The sequence below is a fragment of the Channa argus genome, chromosome 13 (assembly GCF_033026475.1).
Source record: "Channa argus isolate prfri chromosome 13, Channa argus male v1.0, whole genome shotgun sequence".
Lineage (NCBI taxonomy): Eukaryota > Metazoa > Chordata > Actinopteri > Anabantiformes > Channidae > Channa > Channa argus.
The window spans coordinates 12,131,183-12,148,486 of record NC_090209.1 but is presented as its reverse complement, the minus strand read 5'-3'; the positions used below and the strand labels follow the sequence as shown (position 1 = coordinate 12,148,486).

Below are 17,304 nucleotides of genomic sequence, written 5' to 3'. Positions count from 1 at the left end.
GACTAGCTAATGATCATAATTTATATTTGTTCCTTTCATATATGCTTTATGTCTTGTTAGGTGACAAGGAGCTAATTCAGGAGGTTCTCTTTGACGCTGTCGTGACTGCCCCTTTGGAGGCCTACTGGACCAGCCTGGTGCTAAATAAATCAGAGTAAGTCACCCACTCTTTGTCCGTGTTCTTATACAAACGTATTATGTTTCTAAGGGCCAAATGTCAAAATGCTGCATTTTTTTAAATAGAAAAACAATAATATGGCTGTTGTAAGAGAATTTGTTTGGTTTTAGTTTACTGCTAGTAAACCTATAATTGCACACAATTACAGGTTATGTTTTTGACACAATATGCAGGAACTCTGATAAAGGAGTGGAAATCGCCTACCTGGGCACAAGAACAGGCCTGTCGAGAATTAACCTCTTTGTGGTCCCTGATGAGCTTACAAACCAGTAAGTATGCTGAATGTATCTACAGTATACAGTACATAATGTATTTTTTCTACATGCAGAGAGTGTATATGCAAACTCCATTTCTGGTTCCAAAGAGCATTTCTTGTCTTTTGCATGTTCATCACCTCTGTTTCCTGTCTGCTTCAAGAGACTTCCTGACAGCTGAAGACAAAGAGGGGGTGTTCAATGCTGATCACTTTCCCCTGTGGTACAAGAGAGCAGCAGAACAGGTTCCTGGCACATTTGTCTACTCTCTGCCGTTCAACACAGGTCAGTTATATGCTTTAAATAGTAAAATATGATAACGCTTCTTAGTTTCACATAGTTTCTATTACTAGTGCAATAATATTAAAACCGTCACTGTAGGCATAGCAGCACCAAGTCTTTGTAAGTTTGCAGTAAATTAAATTGGCAAAACAAGATTACACTTTCGAAAAAATGCTCAAATAAAATTATATAGTCACTTTTTCAGTTTTCCCCATCTTGCACATATTTGGGTATTTTCTCTTGCTATGCATCTTTACCTCCCCATCCTCTCTTATTAATTCTGAGCTGTGTTCTTGTGGACCGGACTGATTGCTGTGGGTTGAAATAAGATATGTTAGCAAAAGGTTCAGCCCTTTCCATAGTGACTTAGCCAGAACATTCAATTACACACTCACAAAACACACACTGACATACTACACACAACACACAAGCACACACACACGCACACACACCTCACACATATTCAGTTTAACTATGTCTCTAAGAAATGGTTTCCTTTCCAAAGGGAGAATGTGTTCTCATCTGTCCTTAGCCTCAGGCTTTCCATTAGTGCCAGTTAATAGACGTAATCTGAAAGCCTCTTATTTACTCGCCGGACTTTCCTTGGATGCACTCTTCCTCTCTTGACTATGGCAGTTAGCTGTAGCCATGAAATAGTAGTCTGTGGTATTTATGAACAGCGTTTCTCTCGCCAACCTCCCTGTGGTCAGTTCAGAGCTAATATAAGAAATTATGACATGACTGTGATATGAACTCTGTGTGATATGTGCTGTGTTTGTGTGTGCTTATGTGTGTGGCTTAGGAACAGAAAACAAGAGTGTTGTATTGGCCAGTACTGCCATTCAGCTTCTGGATGAGAGGAAATCACCCATAGCTGCGGGTAAGTGGGAGCTCAAGTGGCGCTTACGCTCTCACACACACTTCTACACTGACAGAGGCTGTAATATTCTTTGCTTTATACTGCTATGCAGGCTTTGTTTTCCTGGTTTACAGTTGCCTACCCCTACTTATTTCCCTCTATTTGAGCTGAAACACTCCCTGCCCACATATACTGACTATTGCTTTTTTTGTCTGTGCGCCTGCCCCTGCATGAACGTATGCTGAAAAGAAGGCGAGTGCAACACAGCATGGATGTTTGCATCCAGAAGTATTTCTATCTCAATATATTAATAGAAGGCAGTTTCATAAATGCCTGTTGTGCATTTGCTTTTTGCCATTTTTGCCTGTGCTTATTTAAGGCATATTGAGGCCTAGAGGATTTCTTTGTGGCCTCATGTCCTGATGACTCAGAAGCCCTACAATATCACGCCCATGTAAAGCAACTTGGTGCAATCAGCAGTTTAATGGTATAAAATGCAGTGATTGTTTTATTCAGTACTGTTTTGGTTGCAGAGGAAAGAAAGTGAAATGGAAAAAGTGAGAGGATCCAAAAACAGACAGAATAGTCATGGTCTTATCTTAAGGAAAGACTTATTTTGTAACTAAAGTCGTACTTTTAATGGAATAATTAATAGTACAGCTATTGATGGCAATTTAAGAAAAACTTTTTTTTTTGTTTCCAATTGACCAGAAAAAAGGACTGTTACGCCCCTGTCTAGGGGTAGGGGTGCAACATGCAAACATAAATAAGGCTTTTCCTTCCCCGGTCCCCAAACCAAAGTCCAGGATCCAAATGTTCCGAAAGTACGACATTTATTTTCCACAACAGAAAATGTCATACAAACATGACACTATAACTCAGGGTGAACCAAGGCCAAAATAATAAACAAAATAAGCTATTTCCCAAAGAAAGTGCTAGCTATCCTCTAGAAAGAAACAAAAAATTGAAGAGACAGTCACTAACCCTAACCCAGTCTGGCTGGTGGGAACCGTACTTTTTGAACTCCAGCAAGTGTAGGATGGACCAATCAGCTTCCGGTACTGCCCCCCAATCCAGCCAATCAGGCAGTGCACCTATAACTCAAACACAAAGATCCATACAACAAGAAAAAGACTCACTCTCATTCAAAAACATTCACACAAAATACAACTCAAAAGGAACAACAATTAAAACACATACGGCCAGGGCCGTAACACCCCCCTCCCTAAAACAACAGACACCCCATCTTAAATGTCTGACAATTACAAACAGGTAGACACACGTGACAAAGTGTCAGCAACAACATTTTCTGTTCTTTTTTTGTGATGGATTTCGAAATTAAAATCTTGTACGAGCAAGGACCACCTCATTAATCTCTGTTTAGAGTTTTGCATTCGTCCTAAGAACACAAGAGGGTTGTGATCAGTAAATACAGCGACTGGTAATGAGCTGGAGCCAACATAAACCTCAAAGTGTTGGAGGGCTAAAAGTTCTGAGAGGGCTTCCTTTTTCAATTGTGCTGTATTATAACTGGTGTTGGTTGAATTTCTTGGAGAAGTAACAGATGGGATGATCGACCCCCTGCCCATCCTCTTGCAGCAGTATTGCACCGGCACCACTGGCACTGGCATCTACCTCCAGTTTAAAGGGGCAGGCAAAATTCGGTTCTGCTAAAACAGGTATGCTGCACAGGAGAGCCTGACAGACTGAAAAGCATTTTCACATGAAGAAGACCAGACAAAAGATCTGGTGACAGTAGTAAGGCTGGTGAGCGAAGCAACAATATCAGCAAAGTTTCTACAGAATCCTCCATAGTACCCAGCCAGGCCCAGAAACTGGCGGAGCTCACGTCTGGTTTTAGGTATAGGGTAATCCAAGATGGTTTGGATCTTTGCAGTGAGCGGGTGAACCCCCACTGTATGTAATTTAGCAAATTACAAAATCATTTTTTTCATTTGATTCCACGTTTAATTCATATTGAAAGTCCTGTTTTCCCATTTTGCATTTATACTGTAACTTAAGTAATCACACATGTCTTGAATTAATAAGCTACAGCTATAGTATCCAGTACATTGTATAGTATGTAGGTATTGGAGTATTGTAGTCTTTTCCATTGCCCAACATGTGTACCAAAGACAAACATGGAGAACAGATATAAAGACTTCTCCAGATAATTAACTGTTTGAGTTCTCCTTTCAGTAGATAAAAGGTAGTAATGCCAGCTGAGGAATCAAACAATAACATGTAGAGAAGAAAATGAGAAAATAAAAAAGGGAAAAAAGTTTTGGAAATATTTAGGAAATGAAGTGATAAGTAGAAAAAAAGGGCAGAGAAAGGGAAAATTAATTCACGGTGCCTGAATGCCTTGGCATGAAAGCATTGCATTGTGGGTACTCTTGGCCTGGGGGAACCCACTGGAGCAGAAGGACAGAGATGGGAGAGTCTGTGCAGTGCCACAGCTTGCACACACATAAATGCACATGCACATAGAGTGTGCATCAGATTTGTAGCCAAGCGTTGCACAAGCAGCCCGCAGTTTACACCAGCCCACAGTATTATTTGACCCCGTTGACTCGATCACTGTTCTTTTAGGATATTTTTCTCTCAAAATGCTGTTTCGCAGCAAAAAAAAGACTAATCGTTAAGATTCATTGTTACAGTGGGTGCTGATGTACAGTAATGACGACCACGCTTGTCAGATCAGGGGATGTCTGTAAGGATGGGTTTATATAAGAGACTCAGATGGGAGGAGAGATGTAGGCTAGAATGCAAATTTAGCGTGGGCCAGTTAGGGCCAGTTTTCACTGCTCCGCGGTCCACTGAGCTGTAGACTTGCAAATACACAAATACACTAACTTAACAGGACAGGCTGATGACATCATACACCATGGACCCTGCAGACATTATTTGAGTCACAATGTTACTGTGTGTATGTACACGCATGTTTGTGACCACTGTTTATGGTCACATCCACAGCCACGTGCAGGAAACCATAAAGGCACATCAGGCATTAAGACCAAAAGCATCTGTGTACATTCATGTGCCTCTACACTATGCTGCGCAAGATAACAATTACTTATAATGGCAAATTATTAAAACACAGATAATATTAATAGACCGTGTACACAAAATGCTAAAATTTACGGTCACTGTATATTGTCTGTGTCAAAAATCTAAAATAATAGACAAATAAATATTAAAATAATGTCAAAGATGCAAACATAGTTTTTTACAGTTTTTTTCTCACAAGTAGAATATTGTTGAACATGTCACTTAAAACAAAGTGTAATCCACTTTGAATTATGTGTTTGTGATGACAGGTGATTTGCACAAAATATGTTACAAATAGAGAAATATGTATTAGTGTCAGTGGCTTTTTTTTTTTCTTTGCCAAATGTTTGGATTCAATTTCAGAATTGAGTGAGTTATTATTTTTATCACCAATGTTGCAGAATCCTGGAATGACCCTATTTATGCCTAAGTGAACACATTTTATCCTTAAAATACATCGCTTTTAAAAATGCTTCTGCATTTAAAGACGCATGCTTTCTCAAATTAATTGCCACTATACATACAGCCATCAGTCATATTGTTTTTTCTTTTTTTATTTTATATAACACATACTGAGGGACAGGACTACCATTATGTAATCAGCATTAACTTACAAACAAGACTTAGCTGATCTAAACAAAACCCTAGTTTTAAAGTTTGTGTGTTTGTGCGTGTGTATGGCGGTTTGACTGTGTGCAGCAGAATGATAAATTCAGACTTATGAACCCGTAAAGTTGTACAAAAAGCACAAGTCTGAGTCCTGGTTTTGTTGTTGTTTTCATTTTAGTTTGTTTCATTATTGCTTTAGTGAATTTCCCATCTTCACTTCAGATGTCAGAAAAATATCCTTTAAGAAAACATGTTTCTTCTTTAAAACTATATTACAAAGTACATTAATAGGCACAGACTCTTAGATTCTTTATAAATACAGAAGTACCGTACAGTTCACACACTCAAGCACAAATAAAACACTGACAAACGTTATCATTCCTGTTGTCATTCACTCACAGTAATGATATAAACGACTTAGAACAGAGCTAAACTGACTGCAGCTGCCTACTATGAGTTTTTAAAATTACCTCAAAATCAGATTCAAAATTATGAGCTTAAATAACTGAAAGACATCCAAAATCTACAATGCATTTTTTTTCAATACCAGAGTTCTGCTATTATACATATAAATACACAGTTATAAATATATAACAATTTATTTCTATCTGTGATATGCATTTCCCAGACAAAATGGAATAAACACATTTTAATTCTTTGGCCTGCCCTTACTTTGTACCCACATTTAGGAGAAGATACTCTCAACAGTGCATAGTCAGATACCTGTGGAATTTAGCTACCCAAGTCTCAGAAGAGAGGCGAACACACACACACACACACACACACACACACACACACACACACACACACACACACACACACACACACACACACACACAGTAAATAACCTTACTCTTTCATGTTCCTTTTACTCTCGCAAACATACATGCACCAACATACATCCCATCACAACCAGAAACAATTAGGTTAAAGGGTTGAGGCCCAGGTTTTAAGTCTAAAGTTCATGTTATAGTCTCCTAGGCAATAGCGTTCTCCAGTGGTTCCTTCTCATCTGCTGTGGCATGATCCGCCCCCTGCGCCGCTGCCAACTCCTCGTTCTTCTTCAACTCTCGCTGATACTTGGCCATGATAGCAGCGTAGGCACAGCCATACACTGCTGCAGCCAGCATCATCAGACACACGATCCCACACACTACGCCAGTGATGATTACTGTGGCAATAGCATGGCGCAAGTTGACAGGCCGCTGTTTCTGCTTAGGTTCACACTCTGGCATACTGCCTCCCCCTCCTCCACCGCCACCACCAAGGCCTTCCCCTATTGCCATGGGGACATGAAGAGCGTGGCTGGAGGGATGAGCATGGTTGCCATGGGTGTGGCCTCGCAGCAGCCTCTCAGACTCCAGGTGGTGTATGTTGGCAAACAGGTAATGGTAGCTTGTTGTCATGCAGGCATGAAAGAGCTGATATGGGATTTTCTGCAAGTCTCTATCCCGCATTTCTTCTGGCTGGGAGCAAAACACCTCATCCACCACTCCACCTTATGATAAGAGTTAAAGAGATAATTCAGAGAACATCAGTAAAGAAGAGAAAAGAGTGAGCGGCATGAATAAACGACGTGTTATTCAACACTGAATTGTTGTATATTATGAGAACATTACTGTTAATCATCAATTTACTTTTGGCAGGGTACTACAGAGGAGGCCAATCATCATGGCCAAGCCTGAACTGGCCTACCTTTAAGATACTAGATTTAGAGGGCAATGGTTTACTTTACTAGGTCACATTAGCAATTGTGATATGATTAACAGCTCAAATCGTGTCTGTGTTGAATGAGTGGAGCTAAATGAATAGAGTCTGTTAAAGACAGAGTTAGGACTTCATCCGCTGTCTTTTGTGTGTCCCGTAAATCCCGCAAATCTGCTATTCATCTGTATTAGTGTCGCGCATGCTCCATCACATGCTGCTTCCTTTCTTCCTGCTGCCATCAGAAATCACCAGCTTTCTATTAAACATACATCCCTGTATCGGGCTCCATTGTTCTGTTTTACAGTAATTAGAATTTTCAGCCTTTAAGACGAAAGTGGTGTGTAGGCGGATCAGCCAAGTCCAAGTAAGCCTAGCCTTCACAGTACAGTGGTTATTTTGTTATCTAATGCATGCTGGGGTTGGTCTAGCATGTGAAATAATGTGGTTGGCAATTTAACTCTTAATCGTCCATACACACTTTCTGTCTCTGGTTGTACATATAACCAGCAGCGACAGAGTAACAGTTAGAGCCTAACATCACAGCAATCACCTTCTTATCGATGCATGTGACTTTTTGTGAAGCTTTAAAGTCAGTTTCTGTCAGTGCTCGAGCAATCACACAATAAAGACCACTATAAATGCTTTAAATCCTCACTGTAATATTATTCTATACAGGTCTGACATGCGTGTGGTCACCTCTCCAAACGGTACTCATTAGATGTTATTTATAGCACAGCAGCCAGGACACTCTGCACTACACAAGCAGTACTCCACCGTATTTTAGCATGGTCTTAACTCCTCTGCCTGTTTTTCACAGGACAAAATGTATAAATAATATATTTTGGGCGTCAGTCAGTTATTTCTAATATCTAAATGCAGTTCTCATTTTATTGTATAAACAGCCATTTTTATATTGTATCCAGACTTTTGTACTCTGCTAGCTTTATGACACTGTTTGATATAATTCCCCAAATTAAATATTACTTAAATTTAATACTGTCCCCAGCAGGAAAGTTATTGTGATGGATAAATGTTGGAAACCCACATTTCAGCCACTGCCAAGAGCTACCAGGGGTCTAACCTTTAAATAGGTAGGTCTCCAGCCAGAGTTTGAGGCCTATAAGCTGGCAGTCACACCTCCAGGGGTTGTCTCGTAGCGTGAGGCTGTCCAGGTGGATCAGGGCCTCTAACAGGGAGCGGTCCAACCGTGTTAACCTGTTGTGCGCAAGCCCCAGGTGGCTAAGGTTCCTCAAACTGTCCCCCATGGCACCAGGCAAACCCCACAAGCTGAGAGGTGGCAGGAAAATGAGATGAGACATATTGAGTAATGTGGAATCAAACTTGCAGTCAGTATTGTTCAACAAATATGAAATCCGATCTGTTGCACTTTAGTTGCTTTACCTGTTGTGTGAGAGATCAAGGTGTGAAAGTGAGCGGATAGGTCCCAGCAACCGCTTGTCAATCTCTCTCAGGCTGTTGTAAGCCAGACTGAGACGCTGTAGAGTCCTGAGACCCAGCAAGGCAGTCGGTGACACAGATGTTATAGAGTTATTAGATAGATCAAGAATGCGGACAAGGGGTATTTCTTTGAAAGCCATTGATCCCAGCCCCCTGATGCGGTTATCTTGGAGATACAGTTCTTGGGTGTCTGGATGGAGTCGCCGCGGGATGTCATATAAGCCTCGGCCTCGGCAGTCTACTACTTTGGTGTTGCTGTTGCAGCTACACTCCTTTGGACAAGCATGTGACAAAGAGAGGAGGGAGAGGAGGGCACACACAAGTACCACTGTGGAGACAGGGGACATAATATTGAAAAAGTACTGAATGCTTTTAGTACAGCCAGTTAAATGTAAAAAAAAAATGCTACTGTACATGTATTTTGAAAATTATGCTGCATTTAATAACATCCACAAATATGTAGAAAACCAAATGATTTCAGAAAAGTTGTTTATTTTGTATGCGCTCTTTGTCTAGTAAACTTATTACTAATGTCCCCTTCCTCCTTCAACAGTGGACCTTTTAGACTTCACCAAAGGCTCATAACCCCTCACCTACACGCCACCTACTCACAAATCCATACACAGCAGATATTAGGTGTCTGATTCCCTATGAGATGACTCCCCATGTCCAATCCTTCTGGAACATTGCAGCAGTATTTATAGCATTGGCTGGACAAGCTCTAGGCTCAATGAAATGAAGCTCAGCCTGGAAGCCTGGACATGTAGTAGCTTATATGTTCCCATCACAGATCTTGAAGAGATAAGCAGCTTAAAATGCATCTATGCAGACGCAACAGCAAAAATGTTCTCTTCAGCAGCTCATTAGTCAATGTCTTGATTGGCATCAAATGGGGACACTTAAGTCTCTACTGTGTCAAGCAGCACAGTGGAATTTTTCAGATTTTACTTTTGTATTGGGTATTTGTAATTTCATAATCATATGATACGTCAAAAGTTATAATACGAAAGACTTTGCATCTATTAACAGTAATAATCAAAAAGCCACAGGGGAATGTTGTCACAAATGGGTCATCACTAATGACCAGGTAATAATTAGTTTCATTTAGAAAATACCAAAAGCTTTGTCCCACTCTTCCTCTTTTCAGTTTTTATTAAGCCTTTAGGGTGACAGTCTTTAAATGAAATGCATGTAATCCCTATTTTGATTTGCTTGGTTTTTGCACTTGCAGATATTTGTCATTTACAGATTTAAAACAATCCAGCTACAGACACTCCTAAACTCAGGTGTTAGTTTGGTACATTGTCTCTTGGCAGTGTTGGTGTCAAAGTATTATGTGGCATGTTTAAACAGAAAGCATCAGAATATGGCTGAGTTGAGATTAGGTTCACTGCTGTGCAAAGCCCTGTGGTCACTGCATCTTTGTTAGTGAAAAGGTAGTGTGTGTGTGTGTGTGTGTGTGTGTGTGTGTGTGTGTGTGTGTGTGTGTGTGTTTGCGCGCGCGCCTGCACAACAATGCACATAAACACATGTGTACATTTACCCCCCCAAAAAACTCATATACATAGAATGTATACATGAAAACAAATAAACAGAGTATCCGTTCAGTGGAGCTTTGTAACACAAGCTTTGGAATGGGGTCAACACGGGATCTTTGCCCCCAGTGTCCCTGCCTACCAAATTATAAAAAACAAGTACCACTTTAAATCAGTTAACTACTAATGACAGTAGCTACTGGCAACAGGAAACATTAAAAGGAAATTCTAATGTGCACGTTTAAACAAAAAAGTGCAAATGTAGTGTTGACATCTGTGTAGCATCTGTTTAAATCCAGGAACTGAGAAAAACAAGAGCTTTATTATCACTTACTTACAACTGCATACACAATGAACCCTTCTCAATAGCTGATAACAGGCCACCTAGCCAAGCATATCTAACAGCACACACACACACAAGCACACACACATCTGCATTCACATTGACATTGTTCCCAGTGATGGAGCTCCTACCTCCCATATCTGCCAGTCGTCGCTTGTGTTTGATGTTCCTTTAGCTCCCTTTTTTAATTCTAGTGACTGTCATTTGTTGATGGTCCATTACCAGCGAGTAAGGTTGAGATAAGCTCGTCCTGAGCCTCATCAGAGTAGTCGGACATAGTCAAAAGATGTAATTATAAAGACCAAGCTCAGCAGCAGAAACCTGTGTTCCCCTCAGGAGCGACAGCACGGGCACGAAACCCCATCTGAGCGGGCAAATCAGAGCACAGAGCTTACTGCCAGCCAGCCAGTCTGGGAATCACTGGCGTTAGGAAGCTCTGCCTCTCTCTCTCTCTCTCTCTCTCTCTCTCTCTCTCTCTCACTCCCTTTCTCTTTTGCTTTACCTCTGTATTGCTCTCTCACTGTCTCTAAACCTAACATTATGTCTCTTGTACTTTATATTATGTTGGGTTTTTTGCCTTTAATTCTATTTTCCTTTTTCTCTTGCTTGGTTTTTGTTTAATTTCTGCCCTTCGGTTGAATCCAAATCAACATCTCTCTCTCTCTCCTCGCTCTCTGTTTTGATCATTCATTCTCTCTCCCTCTCTCCACTTGTAGTGGTGAGTTACATGGTGTGTCATCTCCCAGTGGACAGCTGTGCCTCCTAAATCACAGCACATGCATGTTCACCTTGCCTCTTAGTGCTCTGGCAAGAGTTGAACAAGATAAAATTAGATCTTGATTGCAGCGTGTCTTCGCGTGTCTAATTTCAAACACTTCCACGCAGGGTGAACACAGTTGGAGGATGTCTGTTGTTGTGGCATGCTCTGATGATATTATGCAGGAGCCGTGGGCTAAAAGGCTGGCAGAACACGCTCGGTGCACAGAAACACAAAATGCACACATGCATACAGCACATGCAACCATGTAAATGCATTTGGATTGACAGTTGTGTTGCCTAAGGAAGAAACAAGAAATGGACTAAAGAAGAGCCAGGGAGACATTAATGATCTTATTATTTTTACCAGTATGATTAAGCTTACAAGTTGACCTTGGCTTGCTGTACCCTCCCTGGTATTTGTCTTCCTGTCCATCCATATTTATATCCATTCATCTGCTGAGGGGCATGGCTAATATTTTCATTATTTCATACTGTAAACAGTAAAACTTGAAGTTAATGTGAGTTTGTGCCAACGTATATGCAGTTATTGTGGTAAGTGTGTTAATGTATAAATGTTGAGCAGTTTTTGCATGCATGAATAAAAATATAAATGTGTATATAAGGGCATGCACCTTGCATTTGACACACAAATACATCCTCAAATGTGTGATGACACCTTTGTATTTGCTAAAAGCCCATATGGTTGATGTGTTTAGACACTTTGTTGTGCTTGTGCTGTAATGTCTAAATATGTTAAGCATCAAGTTACCAAAAAAGAAAGAAAAAAGAAATCACAGTGAGAGTGTGTGTGTGAACATGCCCTACAATTCCTCCTGTGACCAGAATGCCACATAAAATCACCATGTGACTCATGTATTATCTGTGACACATTCTATGCATGTGGCATTAAAGTCTTAAGGGCAAAGTACAAAAATGCAGGATTGCATATGATAGTTTCTATTATCATCATGGGGCCCATTCAGGACACTTTGTGATATGTTTCAAACATAGGATTGTTTTGTGTGCTTAACAGCTGTAAAGCAATAAAATGCTTGAGCATTTCAAAAATAATAATAATTACAGTGGAAGTTGCACAAAAACATACATTGTTTTCACACAGAACACACAGGAAAGAGGCAGGAGGAGCCTCAGTCTTGGAGCATCCTTGAAAACAGCCTCTTATTCTGCTCATCCTTTCAATATTGCTTAGCATGTTGACATGATACGCCCCTGTGCTGTGGAGCCGCTGTAGAGCTATGCTGCTGGACAAATGCACCACCCAATTTGCAAATCACTAAATCTGTCAGTGTGTGTATATTTTTTCCTAAGGTGTTTTTCCTACCACTGGGATGTGATGCAAAATGCATACACTCAGTGAATCAAGGGAAAAATATCTATGCAAAGTATTCATTTATGAATACTCTACATACATGATCACATGCACACACACACTCAGATGCAACCTCTAGCGTCTACTTTTATACAGTCCTTGTTAGAATCCCAAATATCTGTAGGCTTTAAACCATTTGTCATCTCTGCCCGCCTGGGATTGTGCTGATAGGAGATTGGTGATGGGGTGGATTTGGAGTGGATTTTTGTTTCTTCATTGCTAGACTCATAAGCCCAGCTCAGGCCATAAATGCCCACAAGTTTTCAAATCATGCCCAGGCAAATTAAATGTTCTCCCCCAGTACTGAGTATTAGTAAAACAGATTTGGGCTTTTGTCTCTGAGCTGACATTCAGGTACTGTAACAGGCAACTTCAGTGTGCATTTAACCTTAGTACTTTTTTATTGAGCAAACTTTGCACTGCTTATAGATTATTTGTACTTTCAATTTTATTCTTTACTCAACAGACATGCATTTTACCATTTCCTTTCAGTGGAACATGAGCTGCAATTTTAGGTATAAATTCAAATAATTTAAAAGTTCATGTTTTTAGGCTTACAGTATTTGATTTGGCCCCCTTTACTTCTTTATCTTCTTTGTCATTATTGCCTCTCTTTTTACAGCTTTTTCAGGGTAGATAATACTGTATCTTTTATTGGCTTAATGATCTAGGTTCTCCATATGTGTTTCCATAGCTGTTGCCCAGCATCTTAAATTAGACTCTCCTCCAGGGTTTTCCATGTGGGTGTAGAAGTGGTGGGCTGCTGAAAGGATCTGGCAAAGCTTATGATGGGATAATCTGCACCTGTTCCTCTGGGCAAGGGCTAAAACAGGCCACAGAAGAACCCCACTACACTTAAACAATCACACAAAAATATTATTGATATTTCCATATTGTTCCATATGTTAGCCTTTGGTGAAATTTTCTGTGTTTTATTTTTTAAGCTACAGCTTTTTAAATGATGTTCTTTTTTTATTTTACAATTTTAATTACTGGTAAAGGTATGATCGAAAATACAGTATAGGTCCAGATCACATTTAAGCATATCGGAACACCTATTGTTTAATTATACAGTAAACTAATAATTTAATTGATGAGCTGTATTGCAAAAGATATAGAAAAGAGAGACACACTGATGAATTAATACCATTTTATTTTCTGATACATCAGTGTATCAATACCAATCTGATCAAATTTCAAAACAATTAGTAAATTATGCTTGAACTCTTGACATCATCAGGTACCTCTTCAGAAAAACTGTAGAGGAAAACATTTTTTAGAGTTTAAATCTTTTTTTAACAATTCAACATATCAAGGTTTTAGCAAGAAAAAAGGGTTGTTCTAGGATAGTTTTGCCCTTTTTTGGGGCAGGGGAACTTGTATATATATATATATACACACACACAAACACATATATACACATATATATACACATATATAATTACATACATACATACATACATACATACACACATATGTATGTATATATGTATGTATGTATATATACATACATACATATATATATATATATATATGACATTTTGTTGCAAAATGTTTCTGCAAATTTTTTGCAAATCATTTATTTACGTATTTATCAAATGTGAAACAACTCCTTCTTTTACCACTGCTTCTTGGTATTAAGAACATTTTAGTGCATATACTTAGTATTTCAACATTGTAAACAATTTGAAATGGCATTTCAACTTGGAGTGTAGTACTATGTAGGCAAGTACTTGCAGTTTTACTTGGAGTTTATATACTTCTGTCACCACTGATTAAAAATAATTGCATTTGTTCTCAGTTCATTTAAGCTACATACAATAAGTGGACAAATGTTGAGACAGGGCAATCGGCATTTCCGCCACATTCTCTTCCATTAGTTTTGCTACCTGAAGACTGCTTTACATTTGGATGGAACACCAAAGCTTCCTTCTGGAAAGACTTACAGACCCCCAGAGCATGGCAAACCCCCACAGAGGAAAAGCTGTGGGCCTCTGAGTCTAAGTAGCAGGAGGTAGTACGAGGGAAGGATAGTGAAAAGAGGAGTTAACTTAAAGCCTGTGGTAAATGTGTCAATCTTTCCTCAGCCAACTCAGGGGAAAAACTGACAAATTTAAGGTTAGTGACAGCTTTTTTCCAGGCAAGGAATTCTGCTCAGATCTGTGCATTTGGGGACCTGCTGATATAAGACTTATGGAAGTATGTATTTTTACACACTGTATGTGTACCAGCTCTGGAAGTGCCTGTCAGTCGAACAACAGGGAGGCAGACCAAGGAATGGGCTGGATTTCATGTGGGCACAGAGAGAGTGGTCTGGTTTAGGATCATGTGAAACTGCATTTTATATGTGGTTAGTGGCCTCCGTGCAGATGTTGCAGTCAGTACCATATTACACAAACACAAATACACAGACACACACAGCCTGCTAGAAAATTATGCTGACACACATATGATGTGGTGTGATTGCCCTCATCGGCCATTTTGTCCGTCATTGACTGAAAGATGCACTTTGCCTCTTTGTGTATGTTAATATTCTCTCTCTTGCCTGTGGGATGACATCTGTTGTGATGAAGATCACAGTGCACTTGTCATGTGGCTGTGTCTCACGGACCATGTTGAATCTCTTTCAGCTGTGGGCATTCAGATGAAACTGGAGTTCTTTCAGAAGAAATTCTGGACAGCCAGCAGACAGGTAGAGATTCAAATCCACATACATCACATCTTAAAACCTCCACCTGGATAACACAGACACACTGGTAAAACTCAAGTAACTTAGCCATCTACATTGGTTGCTTGCCCCATATAATTTGTAATGTGGCCTCTGTAAAAACTTAGGGATTTTTTTTTTTCTTTTTAATTTTTTTTTTATTATTATTTTGCAGTGTGCAGCATTAGATGGAAAATGTTCCATAAGCTGTGATGAGGAGGTCAGTAATCCCCTTTTGTCTCACTTGGAATCCATGGTTCTGTCACATTTACTATTTATTAATGCTTTAATTACTTTGTTTGTTTGTTTGTTATGTGTTTGTTTGTCTGTCTGTTTGTTTGTTTGTTTGTTTTGTAGGATATTAACTGCTACCTTATTGACAATAATGGCTTCATTCTGGTAGCAGAGGACTATACTCTGGTAAGACATGAAAATTATTGCATAATTGTCTATTTATATAAACATATGCATTTCTGTTTTCTGTGCAAGCAAAAAACAAGTGGAAAAGCAGATGCGGGTTTATTCAAGTGAATCTAGGGAGTATTGACTTTAGTGGCTTTAGTTCCTTTTACAGACACTGTGGTAAGTGTGAGGTTCACATTAGGTTTTACAAGAAAACATGCATCTATCTACATGAGTGGCAATGCACTGTACTGTGAATTCATCACTGACTGGTCAAGTCAGCATCAGATTTATGAAATCAACTGTCATCTGTATCTGCATCTTTACCTCTTAGATTTGCTTTCTACACTGTAATATTGTTATTTGTAGGATTCTCTAAAAGACATGGTGCAGCCCTAGAATGTGTCCTCTGCTTAGCTGTTGTCAGACATGCTGTCATTCTGGCTTTGGCTCATCTAGTAGCCAGTCCGCTGGCTGTCAGTGCCCTTCTCTTCCCCTGCGTGTGCTGGCTCCTATCCTTTTTTAGATCTTAATTTGGTGGTGAAAGAACATTTAGGGTTCCACTTGTCAAATATATTCTCCTCATTGTTGTAAAATAGTAAAAATGTCACAAACTAAAGAGAAAACATGAATGTGATTCACCAAATCTTTGCATTATCAATGTGCCTTTGCTAGAGGATCTGGAAGGCTGTGTCATTTCAGGCCATGTCATGTTGTTTTTGGGTGGAGATTACACCGGGAAAGAAGCAGGTGAGGTGGCCTCCTCTACCTTCCAAGTCCAAGAAATTGGAAACGTCTATAGATGGAGAGTAACCAATCTGATCAAATTTTAAAAAAACAATACAATAAGTAAATATTATTCACTTATCCAAAACCAGTATCTTGCCCATTTCAACAACCCATAAATAAAAAAAAGTTTTATTTTTATTTTGTCTTTCCAGAAAGAAATGAAATATGTTTTGGCAACCATCCGATGGAATTAGGATGTGAAACTATATGTATACAGACAAAACTGAAACCACATTTATTCAATTACTTTAGAACTTTTTAAATTCGTCAAGACAAATAAGATGTGGAGGGAGGAAGGATATAGTTTTTCTCTAAAACCCTGTGTTGATGTGACTACTGAGTTTGTATGTTCTCCCCATGTTTGCGTGGGTTTCCTCCAGGTACTTCTGCTTCCTTCCACAGTGAAAAGACACACATGTGAGTGTGAATGGTTATCTGTCTCTCTGATAATGGATGGATTGATCGTTGGATAGTAATGGACTGCATTACACGCAGAAGGGATCTTTCTGTGTAATGAGTCATGTGCACGTGAATTCAGCTTGGATTGCTGGTCAGGGCAAACATGTATTTGATAATGTCGCCTTCTGAATTATTAATGTAATTTTTTCCTATGTTAAATCTGATTGAATAAAAAAACATTTTTTGTCAGTTATTCGTTCAATACTTTACCCGAAGGCCCTATAATAGGTACGTTGTGAAGAAGTCTGCTTGTGGAGATCGTTAGCTTTTTACAGCAACTGCTACCCATCTGTTTGTGCCATGTCATCATGTTATTTGTGTTTGTTTAGGACACAAGATCCTGTGGGATTCAGCTTTGGGAGGCTTTCTCTGGGGGGAGATGTATTCTTAGTTCGGTTGCTAAAAGGTGTCTTTGCATTGAATTTTCTCTGACCACTTGTTCATTTTTGCATTCTTCAAGGTTGGGTAATTAAAGGTTTCTGTTATGGACGTGTCAATTTTTGTACCAGCAGGATCCTCCAG

At 39.5% G+C, this 17,304-nt stretch overlaps 2 protein-coding genes across 4 annotated transcripts in view; one reads left to right on the top strand and one right to left on the bottom strand.

Annotated features, from left to right (window-relative positions):
• cacna2d3a (calcium channel, voltage-dependent, alpha 2/delta subunit 3a) overlaps positions 1–17,304 on the top strand; it is a 105,574-nt gene that overhangs the window by 72,186 nt on the left and 16,084 nt on the right. For all 3 annotated transcript variants that reach the window (XM_067528083.1, XM_067528082.1, XM_067528081.1), the window contains 7 exons: positions 61–154; positions 352–447; positions 596–717; positions 1,517–1,594; positions 15,056–15,117; positions 15,308–15,352; positions 15,490–15,552. In XM_067528083.1, coding sequence (XP_067384184.1) covers positions 61–154; positions 352–447; positions 596–717; positions 1,517–1,594; positions 15,056–15,117; positions 15,308–15,352; positions 15,490–15,552 — 560 coding nt within the window. The remainder of the gene's footprint in view (positions 1–60; positions 155–351; positions 448–595; positions 718–1,516; positions 1,595–15,055; positions 15,118–15,307; positions 15,353–15,489; positions 15,553–17,304) is intronic.
• LOC137140037 (leucine-rich repeat and transmembrane domain-containing protein 1) lies at positions 5,158–10,728 on the bottom strand. The gene is made up of 4 exons (XM_067528084.1): positions 10,408–10,728; positions 8,342–8,726; positions 8,022–8,227; positions 5,158–6,731 (listed from the first exon to the last, which is right to left on the bottom strand). Exons 1-4 carry the CDS (start codon positions 10,412–10,414, stop codon positions 6,211–6,213), a joined length of 1,119 nt encoding a protein of 372 aa, XP_067384185.1. The 5' UTR covers positions 10,415–10,728; the 3' UTR covers positions 5,158–6,210.